Source organism: Gymnoscopelus braueri (genome assembly GCF_963280865.1).
Source record: "Gymnoscopelus braueri genome assembly, chromosome: 15".
Classification (NCBI taxonomy): domain Eukaryota; kingdom Metazoa; phylum Chordata; class Actinopteri; order Myctophiformes; family Myctophidae; genus Gymnoscopelus; species Gymnoscopelus braueri.
In genome coordinates, this window is record NC_137620.1 from 38,716,424 (window position 1) to 38,738,050 (window position 21,627).

At 39.7% G+C, this 21,627-nt stretch overlaps 1 protein-coding gene across 3 annotated transcripts in view; it reads right to left on the minus strand.

The window, feature by feature from the left end:
* The window catches only part of LOC308102098 (uncharacterized protein), a 73,787-nt gene extending 55,665 nt beyond the window's left edge, over positions 1-18,122 (minus strand). For 2 of the 3 annotated variants that reach the window (XM_080451701.1, XM_080451699.1), the window contains exons 1-7: positions 17,998-18,122; positions 15,265-15,606; positions 11,638-11,799; positions 11,260-11,292; positions 11,127-11,147; positions 7,190-7,228; positions 9-62 (exon numbers count right to left, since the gene is read on the minus strand). In XM_080451701.1, the coding sequence (XP_080307827.1) occupies positions 9-62; positions 7,190-7,228; positions 11,127-11,147; positions 11,260-11,292; positions 11,638-11,799; positions 15,265-15,606; positions 17,998-18,109 (763 nt within the window). In that variant the 5' untranslated portion in view covers positions 18,110-18,122. The remainder of the gene's footprint in view (positions 1-8; positions 63-7,189; positions 7,229-11,126; positions 11,148-11,259; positions 11,293-11,637; positions 11,800-15,264; positions 15,607-17,997) is intronic. The other variant, XM_080451700.1, reaches the window with a different exon arrangement.
* Between the last annotated feature and the right edge of the window lie 3,505 nt (positions 18,123-21,627).

The following is a 21,627-nucleotide window of genomic DNA, read 5'->3' on the forward strand; positions in this document are numbered from 1 at the left end:
GAATTCACCTGAGCTCAGGGAAGACACACCATCCTTAACTTCTGTAAGGGTACTCTGTAAGTCTGTAATCACATGAATTAAAACTTTTATGATCATTTAAATCAAACAAAGAGAGCACGGCCACACATTAAGAAGAAGATGATATATACTGGATCGGGGAGTGGGGGGGGTATGTTTGAACGATGATATAAAATGTTCATAACCACGTATAAAATATAGCCTATTGTAAAATTAGATAAATAAAAACGTAAATAAATAAAGTTGCATCCCAAAAGTCAGGGGGTCACATCATGTTATTCTCAACAGAACCATCTACACATAAAACAAAAAGTTTGGTAGATAATATTTATGGTGTAACACAATGCTTCTTGGAAGTAACTTTCATACTGTTGGCTTGCTTACTGTAAATCACTCTGGATTAACTCTCTTACTGCCAAGGACGACTTATGATGAGACATCGCGCAAAACGCCTCATTGCCAAGGACGACTTATTGTTTTTTAATCGTTCTGTTCTCTGTCACCCGAGTGATCAGTTTCACTTTCCACTCACCCGGATCTGGAAATAACGTCATCCGAAGATTTCCGCCTCCGTCCACTTCCTGTTTAACTTTTTCATTAAAATGGCTCTATCATGAGTTGACTTTTTTCCCCCTGTATTTCGTGAGACATCCTATTTTCAACATGCTGCTGCAGGAGAAGGGAATTTTCCGTTTGGAATATTTTTCTCTGGCCGATGCACACACGTACCATGTGTGATTACAAACAGTCGGACAAGCGATCATAAGTCATAAGGGATATAAATCTTCTGTGGCCAGTTGAAAAGGTAAGAAAAGCGTGCATTTTTGGCGAGAAATGGTATATTCACATGCTGTTGGAAGACAAGGGGCCATCGCGGTTCTAATGTGTTTTCTCTGGATGAGGCACCTGTAGGCTAGTGACAATGGCTCCAAAAAATTGGGATACCCCTCCCGGAGGTAGGACCAAACACAACATGTTTTTTCCTCATCTCTAAGGTCTCCCATACATGAAATGGATTGTTGTATAAACATATTTTACAGCAAAGTGGCGAAATTGATATATAAAGTTATACACCCCAAACTAAAAATAAAGCCTGGCCGTCTGGGGGTTGAGGCATATAAACTCATGTAGATTCACAATGGAAGCTCTGAATGTAACTAGGAGATACAGTCATTTGAACACATACTTACAATAGGCGGAAATGTAAATCTAAATAATTTTTTTCTTTACTTTGTTGTGACTCTGACATGGATTGTCATAACAAGACATATGATGTCTTGTTGGAAAGGTGTGGTTCTACTGAATCCAGCAATACCAATTGCTAACCCATTGTAAAAGTAGCTTTAATACTCATGGAGCTATGCCACTAAACGTATTTGGTGTTCCAAATGGGGAGAACATGAAACTATCTATAATCTACAGTATCACACCGATTAGTTTTATTTATTTGATGCTCAAAGTTACCCTCATAACAGCAAGTCATTCAGTTATGTAGAGTTTATACAATTTAACATATTTGGTTACAGTAAAGTTATACTACAGTATTGAGCTCCACCTGCTCTATCTTATTGCCAACATGGGCTTCTTCATAAACTGACAGGTAAATCATTGCAAATATTTTGGAATGTGAAAAGATGAGAAGGACCTTGCCAAATCAAGTAGTTAATCAGCTAGCTGAAGAGTGACCTAGCTTAAAGTTTAATTTAGTGTTACAGAGCATGTCATTGACACATGAACATTGACAATAGCAGCACCCTGACTCTGTTTCACAAGAATGGAATAGAGCCTTAATTAGTATCACTGGCAACAATATGGTTACTGTACATAGAGCCTAACAGACAGTAGTGTACGTAACAACATAGATACTGTGCAAATTCTGAAGTGTATCTTTTTCATTTAACCGGAATGGAGTGTGATGTACAAAAATTGGATTGAAATCTTTGTATCATCTGTGGTACAGTAAACATTTAGAAAAAAACAAGATCCATATGTCAAAAAGCCCACAGCAGAAGGACTTCAATAATGTTGCTCAACAGAGAGATGATGATGTTCATACAACCCTGATAAACTTTCCTTAAAAATAAAGGTTGTATATCTTATCATGTGTCATGATAGAGCAAACTACTCCAGTAAGAACAACGATAATGAGCAGTTGCAAATGTTGATAGTGAGAGCATACCTGCACCAGTCTCATCAAGAAGACTGAGTAGGGTTGATACAACAAGATACAAAAAGATTGTTTCATTTATTTGTGGAAAGGCCAGTACAAGACCAGAACATCTGACAACCATTAGGACTGGTACAGGTAAGAGTACCAGAGACAAGGTCCATCGTGTAACATCAGAATGATTGATGAAGTTGTACATCATCGGGTGCTCTCGTATGCAGGTCTCTTTGAGTATGATGCCAAAAATCATAAAACCTGCCTTAAAGGGCAAGACCACTTTGGTAGAGGTTTGGGTTGTGTATTTACCTTGCCATGATGTAACTCCAAAGGTGGACAAGAAATTTAAAATAATTGCTCCATTGATTAGAAATGTATAATTCTAAATTTGCTCCTCATTGACTTACATTGTACGGTAAAACAGCTCTCAAAGTCACTCTTTTAGCACCTAAACAAACGCAAACAAAGTTGATTCAGACAATATAGAACATCACCAAACCCAGTACTGTTTTTTTTTATATAAAATGTTAACTTCCTGTTGATTTTGCAATTTTTATTAAGAAGAAAACCCGGACTGGATTCGTGGATCCGGATCTTCAAATAGTAAAATCAGCAGGAAGTTAACATTTTTATTAAAAAAACAAACAGTACTGGGTTTGGTGATGTTCTATATTGTCTGAATCAACTTTGTTCGTGTTCGTTTACGTGCTAAATAAGTGACTTTCAGAGCTGTTTTACCGTACAATGTAAGTCAATGAGGAGCAAATTAGAATTATCAATTTCTAAACAATGGAGCAATTATTTTTTATTTCTTGTCCACCTTTGGAGTTACATCATGGCAAGGTAAATACACAACCCAAACCTCTACAAAAGTGGTCTTACCCTTTAAACACTACATCTCTAAACGAAATATAGCAGCTTCCAGATGATAAAAGAAAAAGAACAGCAGACCCATATCTATATCAAAGCCTTTATTAAGCTCACTGAAGTCATTAACAAAAATGTTTTCTCTAAAGAAATTAAAGTGATGACACTAAACTAAGAGTTATGATAACATACTGAAGACACTGAGGTCTGAGGAAGAAGATGAGATGCCAACACACTAAATGAAGATCCTGGCAACTGAAGGAAAAGCTCATACAGCATTACAATTTGTAGAACGAGCTGGAAAGTCTTATGTGGTATGCTCTGAGGGTGTGCCCATGGTACAGTATGCAATGAGAGAAGCTGCACATCTCCAAGAAAAAAACAGAAGAGACAGAAGACTGTGAAACACAACAGCCAAGTAAAGATCTCTTTGAGAGGCAAATACTACAAGAGCTGCAGATACAGTATATTGAGAAAAACTTCAGTGAGCTTAATAAAAACCTTGTCAAAGATACTGGTCTGGTGTTCTGATTATTTTATTTTATTTTCGTCTGGCAGCTGCTATATTTCGTTTAAAGATGTAGTGTTTTAAGGCAGCTTTATGATAGGCATCATACACAAAGGGATCCGGGTATGAGAGCAACCGATGATATACAACTTCATCAACCTTTCTGATGCTGGTGCTGCATGACGGACCTTGTCTCTGGTACTCTTACCTGTACCAGTCATAATGGCTGTCAGATGTTCTGGTCTTGTTCTGGCCTTCCCACACATGAAACAATCTTTCCATTATGTTAAACAATGTTGTAAGAACCCTACTCTGTCTTCTTGATGAGGTGGTGAAGTTATTGTTTGATCTACATGATACATGATAAGATATACTACCTTTATTTTTGAAGGAAAGTATGTAATCTGTATATAAAGACAGGGTTTTATGAATATCATCGTCTGTCTGTTGAGCAACATTTAGTATGAATTGAAGGTCTTCTGCTATGGGCTTTTTGACATTATGGATCTTGCTTCTTTAATTTGTCTAAATGTTTACCACAGATGATACAACAATTTGGATCCAATGTTTGTTCATCACACTACATTCTGTAAAAAGAAAAAAGTTACTGTTAGGCTCTACAGTAACCATATTGTTGCCAGTGATACTAATTAAGGCTCTGTTCCATTCTGGTGAAACAGAGTCAGGGTGCTGCTATTGCCAATGTAGGCCACTGGACAGACTCTGTTACACTAAATGGAACTTTAAAGAAATAGTTCACCCACAAAATGACTTCTATCAATTACACACCCCATGAAGCCTAGAATTCATGGAGATTTTTTTTTTTACACGTTCCTGAGTCAATAATTTGATCGAGTGTATTTCCGGATACATTAGCATCTTACTGCCGGGAATCAAATTATTGGCTCAGGAATGCGTCAAAAACAAAGAAATCTCCTTGAATTCAATGCTTCATGGGGTGTGTAATTGATAGAGAAGTCATTTTTTGGGTGAACTACTCCTTTAAGCTAGGTCACTCTCCAGCTAGCTAATTAGCTACTTGATTTGGCAAGGTCCTTCTCATCTTTTCACATTTCAAAATATTTGCAATACCTGTCAGTTTATGAAGAAACCCATAGGCAATAAGATACAGATAGAGCAGTAGTACAGTAGTATAACTTGACTGTAACCAAATATGTTAAATGATATAAACTCTACAGAATTGAATTACTTGCTGTTATGAGGATAAATTTGAGCATCAAATGGTTGGAGCTTGGCTTCCCTCAGCCAGGTTTGCTAAATAATTGTTAGTAGTTCAACTGTTGGCCATTTTAGGGACTTCTTCACTAAGTGAACGTGTTAATATTTCCCCCCCCCCCCTTGATAAGTGAATTGAACACTTGATCGGTGTGATACTGTAGATTTCATTAGGACTGTTTCATGTTCTCCCCATTTGGGACACCATATACGTTTAGTGGCATAACTCCACGAGTATTAAAGCTACTTTAACACAATTGGTTTTGCTGGATTCAGTAGAACCACCTTTCCAAAGGTAGTGACTCTGACAATCCATGTCAGAGTCACTACAAAGTAAATAAAACATTTCTTTAGATTTACATTTCCGCCTATTGTAAGTATGTGTTCAAATGATTGTATCTCCTAGTTACATTCAGATATTGACGTTTGGTCTTTTCTAGAATGTAGAAGGAAGTCCTGGCTTCAAGTATGCCAAGTTTTAAACCTATCAGAGCTTCCATTGTAAATCTAAATGATTTTATATGCCTCAACCCCCAGACGGCCAGGCTTTATTTTTTGTTTGGGGTGTATAACTTTATATATCAATTTCACCACTTTTGCAGTAAAATATTTGTATACAACAATCCATTTCTTGTATGGGAGGCCTTAGAGATGAGGAAAAAATATGTTGTGTTTGGTCCTACCTCCGGGAGGGGTATCTCGAAAACTAAAGCCCTTTTTGGCTGTTTGGCACAGGCCTACTAGCCTGGTAAACCCTCCCTCCGGAAATCTAATTTCCATTTGATTTCAGGAGTGAGTCTGGCCTGATCGCCCATTCTGCAATATTGGCTGTGGGCTGGAGTTGGGCGGGAGTAATACCGTTGACTGACAACCCCTTCAGCCAATGATAATTTTTCCCCTTCAGCCAATTGCAGTGCATTTTTACCACCTCCGCCACTAATGTGACGCAACGGGACTTTTGAGATGGCCATGCCCAAAATAGGTTGCCTTATTCGGATACATGCGTGTAACTGCCCGCCCCTGCCGGTTCTCTGAATTTGTATTTTTAAATAGGCTCTGTCATGATTAATTGACCACATATATGAACTTAAACAACAAAATTCTATCCAAACGATATCTTATAAGTAAATTACGTGCCTCAAAAAAGAAGTTTGAGAGCGTTTTATAAACGAAAGTAAGAAGTGAAGGCACTCGCACAAACAACAATGGCTGCCGTTCGTCTTTTGTCGGCTGCACTCAGGCTGCACTCGGCTTTATTCGGGCTCACTCGAACTCGCCACCTGATTGGCCAACTGTCGCTGTCAATCACAGAACGATGAGCGACGACGCTGATAGGCTCGTCCATTTGGTGTACGGGCTAGAAACGCCCAGACAAGCCTTCAGGCCAGACTCACTTCTGAAATCAAATGGAAATGAGATTTCCGGAGGGAGGGTTTACCAGGCTACAGGCCTACCGGATACCGTGTGTGTTTACAAACGATCGGACAAGTGATCATAATTAATATACATTTTCTGTGACCAGTTGAAAGGATAAAAAAAACGAAAATTGCTGGCAGTGGGCAAATGCGGGCAAAGTGTGCAATTGCTGGCAGTGGGCAAATCCTTATCCAAAGATTTGCACACATTTTCACGATTTCTCAAAAATAGCAGATCTACAAGCTCGTAGCGCGGCACTCGGTGCCGCGCTACGAGCTTGTAGATCTGCTATTTTTGAATAGCCCAAAGTGTAAAATAATGCTTTTTTTTTAGCTCAAATAAAGAAATTACACGGACGCGTTCCAGGTCTTAACCAGGGTTAACCACTTTCCAACCTGGCAACCCTGCCAGTGAAAGAGTTTGCTAAATGAGCGTCTGCTAAATGTCTATATTGTAAATTGTAAATAGTTTTTCTCTTTTAAATGGAGCCTCATTTGTAATGGCACCGTTTGTGGAATGAGCAGCACAGCTGAGTGTGTGGGTTGTGTCCATGAAACGTGTGTTCGCTGATTCTGCTGTTGACTTTTGTTTTGAGTGTTTTAACCCAGGTCCCCATTGTACATGGGGTACAAGGCGTACTGGAGGGTACAGGGGGTACATGAGGGTAAATGGGGGTACATTGGGGGTACATGGCGGTAAATGGGGGTAAAAGGTGATACATGGGGGTACATGACGGTACATGGGAGGGGGGGGTAAATGGAGGTAAATGGGGGTAAAAGGTGATACATGGGGGTACATGACGGTACATGGGAGGGGGGGGGTACATGGAGGTAAATGGGGGTAAAAGGTGATACATGGGGGTACATGACGGTACATGGCAGTACACTGGTTACAGTAACCAAAGTCTGTTGGAGTGGAATCCTACACATTTATGAACTTTTTGTTTTATGTTTATTAAAGTTTATGTGAGATGAATTCACCTGAGTACTTTGTCTTCAGGTCCGACACCTCCTGCCTGTCTGTAATCATATGAATTAAAACTTTAATAGTCAGTTAAATAATCTTAAACATAAACAGAGTGAGGCCACACATTTAGAGAAAAGTAGAAAGACTGGATTCACAGAATAAAATACAGAATCATTATATTATAGGAGTATTTCAACCCCAAAATGACTTTTTCCCCCTATCAGTTTTCACCCCACGAAGCATTGAATTGATAGAGAATATTTTTTTGTTTTGTCACATTTTGCTAATCGTACTCTGCCACCAGGCACGTGCACACATAGACATGAAAGGGGGCTTGAGCACCTGCCCTTTTACCCGTCGGTAAAAATAAGTGCCCTCTCCAGACTGAAAAAAATGACAATAAAAAGATAATTTCAACTGCCCCTAGCGGCCTAACGGTAAGGCCGACGGAAATGGCAGTGGATGTGTTGGATGCAGCTCAAAGTGAACTTTCCACAGGTATCTAGTTTGTCGCCGTACGACCTTACTAGCCCGTGTTATTAAAGAAAAACAGGCGAAAATGGCCAAAACTCAATCGAAAATCGGCGATCGAAAACAGGCAAAAGTGGCTGTTTTCAAGATGTTTTGGCCATTATCTCTGGAACGGAAGGTCCAATCTGCTCAGTTCAAAGCTTGTTGGGTGAGTGACTTTGAGGACATTAATTAAGCACGTAACGATACACAAGGGAGCCGTTGCACCCCCACGCTACCGCTAGGGGTTGCCAGGCTCTCCCACCCCTTGTCACTGTCTGCGGAAGTTTACAGTATTGTCAAGTCTGCCTGGTTGCTTGTTTCTCTCGCACATACCTGGCAACACTGGCTGCCAGGTATTATCAAATAATAAGCCAAGTCTGCTTGTTAATCGATGGATTTGCACATGTATTCATAGACCTGGTTTCTCTCTCGCATAATTGGCAACTCTAGTTTCACGTTGAAAACAACGGTGGATTTATGAGACGTTGAAATATCATTTAGATAGCATGTTATCAACTGGAAATTATGAATTTAGGAGATGTTTGGACGTTGGAGGGACATCTATGGTGAGCAAAGAATGTATAAATGTAACTAAAATCTGCCTTTTGTCAAGGTACAGATTCAATTTGAATTTGGTCTTGCAATTTTGAATATGATATATTGCCTGAGTTATTTAATAGCTGAAAATAGCTTGTATTTCAACTTTGTTTTGTTTTTATGGCTCTTTGTTATGATTTAAGAATTACGCTGTTTTCTGCCAGTAGCATATCAGGGGTTGGTGTCCTATATGAGCTATATATATGATTGTTGTTTCTTATTTGATGACGTCACTGCAGGACTTGGTCCTGCAGTAGGTATTGCAGGACTTAATGAATAGGTATTTAATCCTGTCCCTAATCAGGCGCAGGTGTTGCCAGTGGCAGAGGCAAACAGTTTTTGACTGTGTTTGACAGAGTTGGTGGTATGTATCCTGTGAGTTTTGACTGTTTATTTGTTTATGTATTTATTGAATGCTGAAGTGACAGATCGGCTACAGAATAAATATTGTTTGTTTATGAACTCAACAGACACTTTTGGACATCAGTTATTTGAGCACACGTCTGAACTTCCTCGGCAACCAGTAGTACCTAAAGTATAGGACTCGGGCACTACATACATCCCCGCTGATCCACGTCATTGCTCCCCGTCTGAAACGGCCTAGAAGGAGTTCTCCTTTAAGCTATGTTACTTTTCAGCCGTTGCACGCACAACCCCGGTAGCGCAGGCTGCGCAGCCTCTCGTCTTTAGTATAAAATAAAAAATACACTTTCGCTACTCACCAAAACAAAGACGGTTTTATGGAGTTGAAACATACATACATAGATACAGTATGTTAAATGTATAAATCCGCCTTAACCTTCCATTCCCACAACAATATACAGAAATAAATGGCATATTTTGGACATAGTTTGAATGGTGATTAACACATTGCGTGCCAATCGCTTAGTTCTACACAAACCTAAATAATTGCACAACGTGCCACTTTTTCTTTTTTTTTTCTCGCAGGTTCACATTTCATTGTAGGCCTCTCTCGCAGTGACACATTTCATTGTAGCACACCCTGATATGGAAATATCCGTATCCGGAGATTTTCGTTCCCACCCGCCTCCGCTCTAAATCTTCCCCTAATTGGCCATTAGCTCTGAGTTTTTTTTCTCCTCGCTGAACGCTGTTTAACATAAACCGCGACTACTGCAAAATGGAATGTCGCCGATTGAAACGGTCTTCTCTGGGCCACTCACACAGCTACCCTGTGTGTCTACAAACAGTTTAATGCGCGATCTTAAGGTATTTAACGAGGTCTGTGGCGACGTGAAAAAAACAAAAAAACAACAACTAGAAAAAGTGCTCCTCGGAGCACAGGTCTCCGCCAGGTCAGGTAAGTTATTGTGGCCTCCTGGTGGCGCTATAATAGGCCAATGTGAAAAGGGTGGCATTTCTTCTTCGGCCTAGTGGGAATGTGCGTGCAAATTTTCACAGAAATCGCACGCCACGTTCATGATTTCAGACATTTTGTTCAAAACGGACCAATCCTGCAAACCTTGGAAGTCAACCTTAGCCAATCAGGATGGAATATGAAATATCGGACAGATGCGTCTTGATCACATGACTACATACTGTGTACCGATGTGCGTGATGTTTGGATAAAATCTGAAGGATTAATATCCAAAAATGTATTTGACATAAGTCGGCCTCCTGGTGGCGCTGTAAAAAGCAGATGTGAAAAATGCAGTGCAGATGTTTTTCCTTGGCCTCTAGGGAGTAGGCGTGCAAAGTTTCACGCAGATCGGTGCAGTTATAGTTAAAAATGCAAATCGGCCTGTTATAGCGCCACCATGAGGCTGATGTGAAAAGTTTTAAGTGCCATTTCTTCCTCGGCCTAGTGGGAATGTGCGTGTGCAATTTTATGGAAATGGCAAGCTGCGTTCATGATTTGAGGCAGTTTGTTCAAAACGGACCAATCCTGCAAACTTTGGATGGTAACCTTAGCCAATGAGGATGGAATATGGGAAATCGGACAGATCAGGGTTGATCACATGACTATAGAGATACTGTGTACCGATTTGCATGAGGTTTGGTTAAAAACTGTAGGAGTAATGGGGAAAAATTGGTTTTGCACAAATCGGCCTCCTGGTGGCGCTATGACAGGCCTATGTGAAAAATTTGAGGCAGAGGTTCTGAATTGGCATCCAGGGAGTGTGTGTGCACAGTTTCGCAGCGACCGGGCCAACGGTGCCTGAGATTTGGTGCTAACACACAGACAGGACACACGGACGGACGGACGGACACACGGACGGACGGACAGGGGCGAAAACATACTCTCTCGCCATGCCTTTCGGCCTGGCGGAGACAATAAATCGCTGGCACTGGTGAGTACATTATGATATTAACCTCTGGCGTGGAATGTGTTAATCATGATTAATTCATTTTTAAGCTGTGATTAATCTGATTAAATGTTTTTATCGTTTGACAGCCTATATATATATATATATATATATATATATATATATATATATATATATACACACACCGATGGAAACCAATGGAGTGTGCACTCCAAGTAGGGAACGAGACTTGCCCCAGGTGAAGGAGTTTAAGTATCTCGGGGTCTTGTTCATGAGTGAGGGTAGGCTCAGCATGAGGAAGTGGCTAATGTTGCTCGGGAAAGGGCCGTCTGGAACTCTCTGCTGATACTAGTCTGTTGCCCCTGTGACCCGACCCGGATAAGCGTTTGATGATGGATGTATGATACTGTGTGTGTGTGTGTGTGTGTGTGTGTGTGTGTGTGTGTGTGTGTGTGTGTGTGTGTGTGTGTGTGTGTGTGTGTGTGTGTGTGTGTGTGTGTGTGTGTGTACACATACACGGTACACATACACGGATCATGGATGTTCTACTTACCTGCACTCTGAACATTCATGGCTGTAGGGGGAAAGTTACAGGTATATTACACATAATGTTAACTCTCTTAATCTACCCTTTTCTGCATAAACACATTTTGGATCAATATAATCAATATATTGAAGTAACTCACGAACTGTCTCACCCAGGGTTTCCTCTTCTTGACCTGAAACAATATGGAATATTGAATTATAATACCATGCTTGTGTATAACTCATGCAATTACACACACAGTCAACAGTTACATGCACACACACACACACACACACACACACACACACACACACACACACACACACACACACACACACACACACACACACACACACACACACACACACACACACACACACACACACACACACACACACACACACACACACACTTCATCAGTGTGGAGACACTAATCTTATTTTTGATCTTCACATTGTTGTCATTATAGCCACATGGATGGATATCACAAATATACATTTGAAAAATGTATTAGTACAGAAATCTGTTCAAGACTTACCTAGTTTATTCTGCTTTTTCCCAGAGAAATCCAAACGGCCTTTCCAATACAAACATCCCAGTATTGCTGCCACCAATATGACAGTCACTATAATCGCAATCCCTGCACTCGCTCCTCCAGTGAGTCCACCCTCTGTCTTACTGTCAGTTTTAGTCATATCCTCTGAAAGACATTGAAACATGACAAAGCTGTTGTCAACATAGTAAAATGAAGTCAAGCAAATCAACAGTGGTGTTAAAATGGTTCTAGGCACTGTCCTGTGGCCCACAGCTCACAGGTTTGTGTCCTGCCTGATCTCCATTAACAGTCATGTGTCCTGCATGGTACAGTACAGTAAGTCACTCTGGATAAATGTACCTTTCCTTTGCCTATGAAGGAGCCCTGAGAAAGACCTTCTCCTTTATTCTGAGTCCAGAGTAGTGAAATGTGATGAAATGACAACCTGATATAGTTGTTGACATTGTAAGTTGTAGGGCTGGGCAATTAACCAATAATGTATAGAAACCGATATTTAGAACCTCTCACTGACTTAATCTTGCTCATGTCAGTTAATCAAATAATCGAGGAGTAGCGTTTATTTATTTCTTGTATATCAACGATATACAAGAAATAAAGAAATACATATATAAAATATTTATTTTTATGATAGACTAAATCAATTAGTCTGATTAACCACTTTAGCCCTATATTGGACTATATTGTACAACAATGTCGTGCAAAAATAGCAAACTAACAACACGTCCGATCGTGATGTGTTGTGAGCTTGTAGATCTGCTAGTTTTGCCGTTTATTTATTAAAATCGATTAAATCAATACAGTGTGATTAACTGTTGCACTTACACTATTTACAGTACATACCTTGTCAGAGTGCAGTGTAAAAAAAAGCGTAAATAAAATAATCATTCATTAATCTTAATCCAAGCCAAAGTTTGAAATAATTGTAATTATGGATTTGAAGTCATCGCCTGGCCCTAGTAAGTTGTTTGTTATTTACATGTTGACAAGATGGCTACTTAGCCAAGGTTCAAAGCACATAGTTTTGGCAAATGGTTGCTCATTGGTTGGCAAATCGTGGGTACAGTTACAGTATATTGACCAAACATTATTAGGTACATAACTGCAGTACAACTATAGTAACCACAAGGGATGACAGTGACAGATGCTATATGGCTAACTGAACCTGTAAAATGTTAAATACAAAACAGATGTGCAAATATAGCAGGCAAAATGTGCTTAGATTTTTGCCTCTCCTTGACATTATCTACTGTTTGATTGTTTTCCTCCTCGCTCTTCCTGCACCCCCCCCACCCCCCCCCCCATTCTTTTTCTTTTTGAAAAAAAAAACCCCAAAACAAGCAAACAATGGAGCTTGCACAAAAAATTATTTCACCCACTTCTTTAAACTTGTAAACCTGTGATGTAAAAATAAGGTTGAATCTGATTCTGCAACAAAATGGTTGCATGTAAATATTGCTACAGTAATGACACATTGCTTATCACAAACCTGCATTATGAAATAACTACCAAAAACTTCAAACAATATTATAGAGGCTAATAAAAGTAACATTGCGCTGTATTAAAGTAGACATACTGTTGTCAGACAGTGTTGCTGTGTATTCATCATTGAGAAACTCATCAGCAAGGGACCATTTGTTTATTTATTTAAGGGGGGGGTATGGTGCAGATGTGATTTCATTTACGTTTTTTTCTTGACCCCTATTTCTTTTATATTCACACCAACTTCTTTTCCAACGTTTATTATGGGTGAATTAGCGCCGTATTTGACGTTGGGGGTCCATCTGGTTCCATTATGTGCCCTCTTTGGGTTACAAAAACATCCCAAACAAAAGAAAGATTGAGCTATGTTCTACTTTTCATGAAATGTAATTATCGTTTACAACCAAGCTGTCAAAAACCCTGAGTCGGGCGTGAGCTTTTTTCTCTCTCTCTCGCTCTCTCTTTCTCTGTCTCTCTCCTTTACCTCATTCCCATGCAGCCAGCAGCTTGAGTTTACTGCCTGGGAAGATTGAGCAGGACCACCCGGGCAAGATGTCACCTCCACTTGGGACTCGGGTGTAAATGAACACAGTGTTGACGGAATAGTTTTGTTTGCAAGCACATATAACAGATATAAAATCATCGGGCCGATGGAGGACCCCTCCAGTGTTAATTTACCGGTATTCATTTAAATCTGGGAGTGTAACCAAATGGACCAGTGACAGCCATGAGGGTCCATTTTGTGTCCTCTCTGGGTTACAAAAACACCCAAAACGGCTCTTTTAAGGGCCACCCGCTATTTACTGTTCAACATAATTCCTGCTATATCTTTTATGAGCAGCAAAATCAGTTCATATGCCTCTGCAATGTGCGTTGCCTTTCCCTTGTTGCTGCTGGTTCCCGAAACTTTTCTCTCCCCCTATCTTGTTGTAATTTTGGTCCGACCCACTGTGGCTACGACATACTGTAGTTATATGGGTTACGACCTATCAAATCACTCTGGATTGAACCATTGCCTTTAACCAGGGGTGAAAGAACATGAAAGCAGCCGCTGGTTCCCATCAAGGTGCGCTTGAAATCGCAATGAAAGGCAGGTGTCTTTACTGTACAGACTGTGAAGAATATGAGCCCGGTACAGACGTTAAAGGAGAGATCCGGCTCTCACAGAACCTGGCGTCTGTGGAAGAAACAAGCATTCAGTGTCGTCTCGTTCTGCACGAACGATAGCTCGTGCGCGACTTTCAGTGCATGTTTGAGTATCATGAGACTCCACAATGAGCAGTGGTAGAGAAAAAACTAACTTTGCATCGGTTATAATAGACGATTTTCACTCTTACACGGGCTACCATTATGCCACGGAGGGGGTCGCCAGACTGCACGACAGGGGACTCTCTGGAATAACTCAACGTCCATTTCAATGATGGTGAGTGAGCGACACATCAAAGATAACACTTAAAATGTCCGGATCTCTCCTTTAACTGTGGTTCACTGCGTCCAATGAATGAACGGTTTGGTGGGACATAAACAGAAGTGGGGGAGATACCAAGTCGAGTCCCCATACAGGCCAGGGTACACTTGATATACAACATAGGTGAGTATTAACACGTATGAAAAATAAAATATTTTTTAAATACAAAATTCTGTTTAGTACCATACCTCCCCTTTGATAATTAACGAACGGCCCCTAATAATAATAGATACTAGTCTGACAAAAGGAAATATTTCTACTTTAATGCACCATACTATTAGTCTTAGACTGAACACAGTCTTACCGTATGATATGTTTACAGAGGTTTCTGAAGGCATTAAAGAGCGATGGAACATTAACTAAAAGCCATCCTCCAAAATTCCGTTTGATGGATTAGGGATGGTAAGAAGTGGCAGGTTCAGCAAGCGGAGATTGTACGATTTTTTACTTTTAAATTAAAAAGGCAGTTTAGATAGCAAGGAAGTAGCCCAATAATGGTTTATAAAGGAAAATGTGCCAATGAGGCCTTCTACGATGGGATAGTTAAGTCAGACCTGCCCTGTCATACAGAGATGACAATGATGTGTAAGGGATTTAGCATTTAAAAAGGTGTATTGGCTTCTCAAAAACGGTTTAATAATTTACTTCTTCCTACGACTTACCAACAGTGAGCTGAATCAAACTGCTGCTACGCAGGGTCGGAACATCACACTTGAACGTCCCCTCGTCTGAGAGCTGCACCCTGGACAGTTTCATTGAGATATTGCCACGAGGCAGCTCCTCAGGAAACAGGCACGTCCTCCGTTTGTAAAAATGGTTCAGATCCTCAGACCTCTCATGTCCATCTTGGAGGAGATGCACGAAATCCAACTTCAAGTCGGGTCTCGACCACTCCACTGTCATCTTGGCCGCGTTGACAGATGGCTCAATGTGACATGGAAGGACCACATCATCCCCCACTTTAGCCCGCACGGCCTGAGAAGACCCAATCACCTGAGATTGTCCTTAAAACAAAACAAAATAGTTTTAGTGTATAGTGATATTAATCTTTAAAGGTAGTGTAAGTGTTTTTTTTTAATTTAAACACACTTTTTCATAAAAAAAAGTCAATCCATCTCTTGAATAAACAGAAAATACATTTTCAGGTGTGTTGCCAATTTCAGCCAATCGGGAGAGTACCCATTATTATAGGATAAACCCCTTGAGATGCACCATCTCATTTTCGAGGGGGTCCTTAAGCAGCACAAGTGAACAGGGCATACAATACAAAAAGTACATTCATGCAGACAAGTAAGACAAGAGCACTCCCAAAGCTAGCCGCTCCCACCTCACCAGTTCAATCCCAAGTTGAAAAATTCATATGGAGACAATTTGACAAAACCCATTAGTACAGGTCAGGAAAACCTGCACATGCAGTATGCAGCAGCATTCATCAGCTTCAATTTTATAGTAGGCCTGCCCTATTCCAGTTCTAAATTAGTCTGCATTTTACCCTGTATTCTGTATGAGTATCTCTCCTGGTTAGATCAAATTGACCTGGTAATGCATTTTCTGTTTACTAAAGATCTGGAGAGACCCAGCCTTGGATCAAGACAAACTCTGGTCTATAGGCTCGCGTTAGAAGGAGTTCTCCTTAACGCTATGCGACTTTTCAGCCATTGCCATAAAAAATACACTTTCGCTACTCACCAAAACAAAGATGGTTTTAAAATGTTTAAAGCCTACTTTTCTTAGTGGGAACACTCGGAGCCTCTCACCTCCCGTCTAAAGTAAACTTTTTGGCCAGAAAATAAAATATTCCACAGGATGGAAAAATGTTTAGTTACTCCACTGCGCCCCCTACAGATCTTGTCAATAGAAAGATTCCATTGTGGACCAGAGCTTGATCAAGACTATCATATTATCAGTGGTGGAAAAAGTACTCAAATTCTTTAGTTAAGTAAAAGTACCAATACTGCAATATAGAAATACTCTGTTACAAGTAAAAGTCCAGAATTCAAAATTTACTTGAGTAAAAGTACAAAAGTATTGGCATCAAAATGTACTTAAAGTATCAAAATTAAAAGTACTAAAATATTTGAAAATAGCAGATCTACGAGCTCACAACGCGTCGCGATACGGCGCGTTGTGAGCTTGTTTTTAAATAGCCTATGTATAAAATAGGGCTAAAGTGGTTAATGCATGTTTCATAATATCATAATTTAAATCTGAAAAGTAACTTGTAACTAAAGTTTTCAAATAATTGTAGTGGAGTAAAAGTACAATATTTGCCTCTGAGATGTAGTGGAGTAGAAGTAAAAGTACTGGAAATTGGAAATACTCAAGTAAAGTACAAATACCTCAAAATTGTACAGTACTTAAGTAAATGTACTTAGTTACTTTCCACCACTGCATATTATAATGTATAAGTCTGACTTAAAGTCAAAGTCAGACTCTGAAAAAGTCAGATAACATATCTACCCCAAACAAACACTCTATCTAACATGATTACGTAGGCCTAGCTGTAGTATACAACCCTCATAGACGTATTTATGATTCTGACGTCTTCAATCTACGAGAGTTGTAGGGTTCACGCCCCATGTAGACCTGGACTTTCTGCACCATGCCCCGTACACACTCCAAACATGTACAAATGTGAAAATAAAGGTGCTTACCCCCAAGCCCCAAATGTTAACTGGCTCTACGGGGTAGTAGTTTAATGTAATAATCCATATCTTTCAATAAATAAGTGTTTTAATACCGTCTGTGGCCGAACGCCATTTTTTCACCCTCGTTTACTTCCTGTTTACATTTAGTGTAATTCCGGGTTCCACCGGATGCGCCCCGTCACTACCGCCCATTGGGAACTTCCGACAGAATCGGCCACAGACGGCATTAAAACACTTCTTTATTGAAAGATATGGATTATTACATTAAACTACTACCCCGTAGAGCCAGTTAACATTTGGGGCTTGGGGGTAAGCACCTTTATTTTCACATTTGTACATGTTTAGAGTGTCTACGTGGCATAGTGCAGAAAGTCCAGGTCTCCATGGGGCGTGAACCCTACAACTCTCGTAGATTGAAGACGTCAGAATCATAAATACGTCTACGAGGGTTGTATACTACAGCTAACGTAGGCCTGTTTACTCTGTCGTTCACTGTAAGTAGGCTGTTTCCTTTCCTGTGATGAGGACGACATATGTTTAATTTAGTTTATTGTTCACTTTTTCAGCATCAGAACACAGCATTCAATTGCAGACCGAAACATATGAAAATGAGTCGTTTAAGAAAACATATCATTATCGTTAACTTATTACCCACTCCGGCCTACTCAACTTTTGCAGCCCCACCCTTCCCCGTCGGTAACTCCGCAGTAAATGACGTTTACGTTATTAATGTAAAGTTAATGTTACCTGTCACAGATGTGATGTAGCAGCTGGTCCATATTACCAGGAAGATATGGAAATAAATCCACATCGACGACTTCACAGTAAAAACACTGACTTGGAAATTTGGAGCCGACATGATCTCTCCTTCAAATAATGATCTTGTCATTTTACTTTCGGTTTCCACTAGCCATGGTTCACATGGCGCTCGTCTGTCACAAGCGTCAACCACTTGTTCCTGTTTTTTGAGTTTTTTACATCTACAACTGCTACATCTACATATACGTTCAGATTACAAATATAAAGTGCTGACTTCCATGCCACAGATGTAACAAGTTGAGCCGGCAAAGGTTTAATTACCTGTATATTCCGTATTGTGCAATAAAAAGCTTTTTAATCCGATCGCCGGCCATTTTCTCCGAATTTTCTCAGATGCTTTCAACTATGCGACACTACCGGTTGGGAGGTGTATTGCACTCTGATACATTACAAACAAATACAATTGTAGAAAATGGCTAGCCTGGTAAACCCTCCCTCCGGAAATCTCATTTCCATTTGATTCCAGGAGATAAAATACAAATGAGATTTCTGGAGGGAGGGTTTACCAGGCTAGAAAATGGCCGCCGATTGGATTCAAATGCTTTTTATTGAACAATACGGGAGATACGGGTACTTATCGTAGTCCGGCTCAACTTGTATATTTGAAATTTGAACGTTTATGTACATGTGAGAGTTGTATATGTAAAACAAATTGAAAACCAGGTACAAGTGGGTCCATGACTGTCATAGTATGACAGTCATGTTTCAGGGCTAGGTTTCAGACTTCACAGTTTGACCTATACATTGTATTTCCAGTAGAGGTCACTGTGTTGCTGCTGTTTTACCGTGTTCCACTTCTAGAAGAAGCAGAAATGTATCTACTGTACATTTCAATGACACAGCGACATTACGAGACATACTGGTGGACAGTAATGAAGTATACGTCTAAGTCTACATTTACTTGAGTAGGCTATCAGTAAAATGTCTGAGTAGCCTATCTGCTTTCTGCACTTAGTATTTTTGTATTTAACTCCATTTCTAGGAAGGGCAGAGGGGTGAATGAATTATGGATTGATTTACTTAAGCTCTATTTCAAATATACTGAAAAATAGCAAGTGTACAATTTCACAACACGTTGTAGTACAACATGTGAGCTTAGATCTGCCCTTTTCACTATTATTGATAGAATCTTACAGCATTGCATTGATATTAAAAAGCAAATGCTTTTTAATTTGTAGTTGAATACTTAGTTACTCCACTGCGCCCCCTACAGATCTTGTCAATAGAAAGATTCCATTGTGGACCAGAGCTTGATCAAGACTATCATATTATCAGTGGTGGAAAAAGTACTCAAATTCTAATACAATTTTTAAGAGCAAGTGCTCCAGTAGGCTACTGTAACTCTACTGTAACTCAAGCACACATTTGACTGAGCATGATCAACCTTCACTTGTAGTTGCTAATATTTGAAAAGGAGTAGAAGGCTATCTGTACTTTGACTCACTCAAGTACTAGGTTGAGAACTTTGTCCGCCACTGGACTAGTAATCTCTTGTTCTGAACTGCACTGTGTGAGCATATTGACAAACGTTCTTTACCAGTAGATTGATTCCGATTCTGAATCGCTTGTAAGCCTGATAGCTGGTTGTCTGTCCTTCTAGGAAAAGCTGAGGAGGAAGAATTATTCACATTATGTATCCCCGGGTCATTGGTTAAAATACATTTTTCAGACCAAGTAGAAATAGCGTCTTATAATGAGCATTTGTGAGGACCAATTATATGAAGATACTGTAGTTTGAAAATGGGTGAAGTAGTCCTAAACTTGGTGGATGACACTTAACATTAAGTTGCCTGTTGCCCTATTACACTATAGTTGATATTGCACTATAGTTACATTATAACTATGATTAGTTAAAGGGATATTTCACTTTCAAAAAAACTTTTGGTAATTTTATCGTCTACTCAGGCTTTTGTGAGCCCCCCAGACCGTTTTTAAGTTGCTTGATTTAGTATTTAGATATTTGATAATCATTTTATCAGACACGCCCCCTTCCTATACAAACCCATTATAACTTCAAACTCCATTTTTAACATGTTAGATTCATCAAAAACACCCGTCCTTGGTTCTGGTGACTCACCCTGCCCTCCTAATACGTGAGGGGGCCGTGTTTTTTCGATTACTTTTTTCATTTATTTTATTAGATTTTTTTAATGTATATATATATTTTCATTTTCCAAAAAAGATATTACAAATAAATGAAAAAAGTTATCGAAAAAACACGGCCCCCTCGCGTATTAGGAGGGCAGGGAGAGTCACCAGAACCAAGGACGGGTGTTTTTGACAAATCTAACATTCTTTAAAAATCTTTAAAAATGGAGTTTGAAGTTATAATGGGTTTGTATAGGAAGGGGGCGTGTCTGATAAAATGAATATCAAATATCTAAATACTGAATCAAGCAATTTAAAAACGGTCTGGGGGGCTCACAAAAGCATGAGTAGACGATAAAATGACCAAAAGTTTTTTTTAAAGTGAAATATCCCTTTAATATAATGTTATACACAATTATAGTTTTTTTTAAGAAGGCCTGTTGCCAACCTCAAAGGTTGGCAACAGGTGCGTAAGACAAAAGGTGCAAATATTCAGAAGGGGATCTCTGATGATATCAAAGAAGAAGATTACTCGCACACTGTCAGGAACTTGCAAAAAAAGGTAGCTCTTTATTTCGAGGTTTCGGTCGACCTTCATCAGGACAGACTATACAGGGCACACAAACCACCAAACATTTATAGACTACACCTTCAAAGTGAAGGTCATCGGACATGCAGCCTATTTATGGATACACAAGCAAAGACACTCCCATCACCATCACATTAGACCCACCCCAATCCCATTCACAATTAAAAAAGAAAAATTCCTGGGTCATGGCTTCACTAATTACGTCTCTGAATAGCAGAGGAAATGGCATGTCTAAGTCATCCGACCAGGTCTTCAATATCAATAAAAGAAGGGAAATTATATTAGTGGACCCAGTAGTAATAATAAAAACACACAGTGAGAATAAAGGTAAGTATAAAACACAAATCTCCAACAAAAATAAAAGCACAGCTCTATTGCATAGGGCAGTCCATCCAATTAACGCATGACAAATCACAGCATAATAAGTGCAAATTCATCATTTAAGCCTTTAGGGGCCAATGTTTGTAATGTAAAGATCTAGTAGGCTTCTCTTCTCTTTAGTAGAAAGTCCATATCACCACCTCTAGGTGGCATCTGAATTTGTTCTATCCCCTGGAATCTGAACTAGGATATGTTGTGTTTTGCATCATTAAAGTGAATAGCCACAGGATAATCATGATCATTCCTGCGTATATACGTTGTTTACATTTTCTAGTTGTTTTACCAACATAGGCTAGGCCACAAGGGCATTGAATCATGTAAATTACATGGGTGATGACGCTTCTAATAGGAAACCTTTTCCCCGTGGGTGGCTGCCTGTTAATTTAGTAGTGTTATTACACTGCACAGAATGACCACAGCGATAGTTTCCCTTAAGGGGCAAAGGCGTGTTTGGATGATTGATTGATTGATTGATTGATTGATTGATTGATTGATTGATT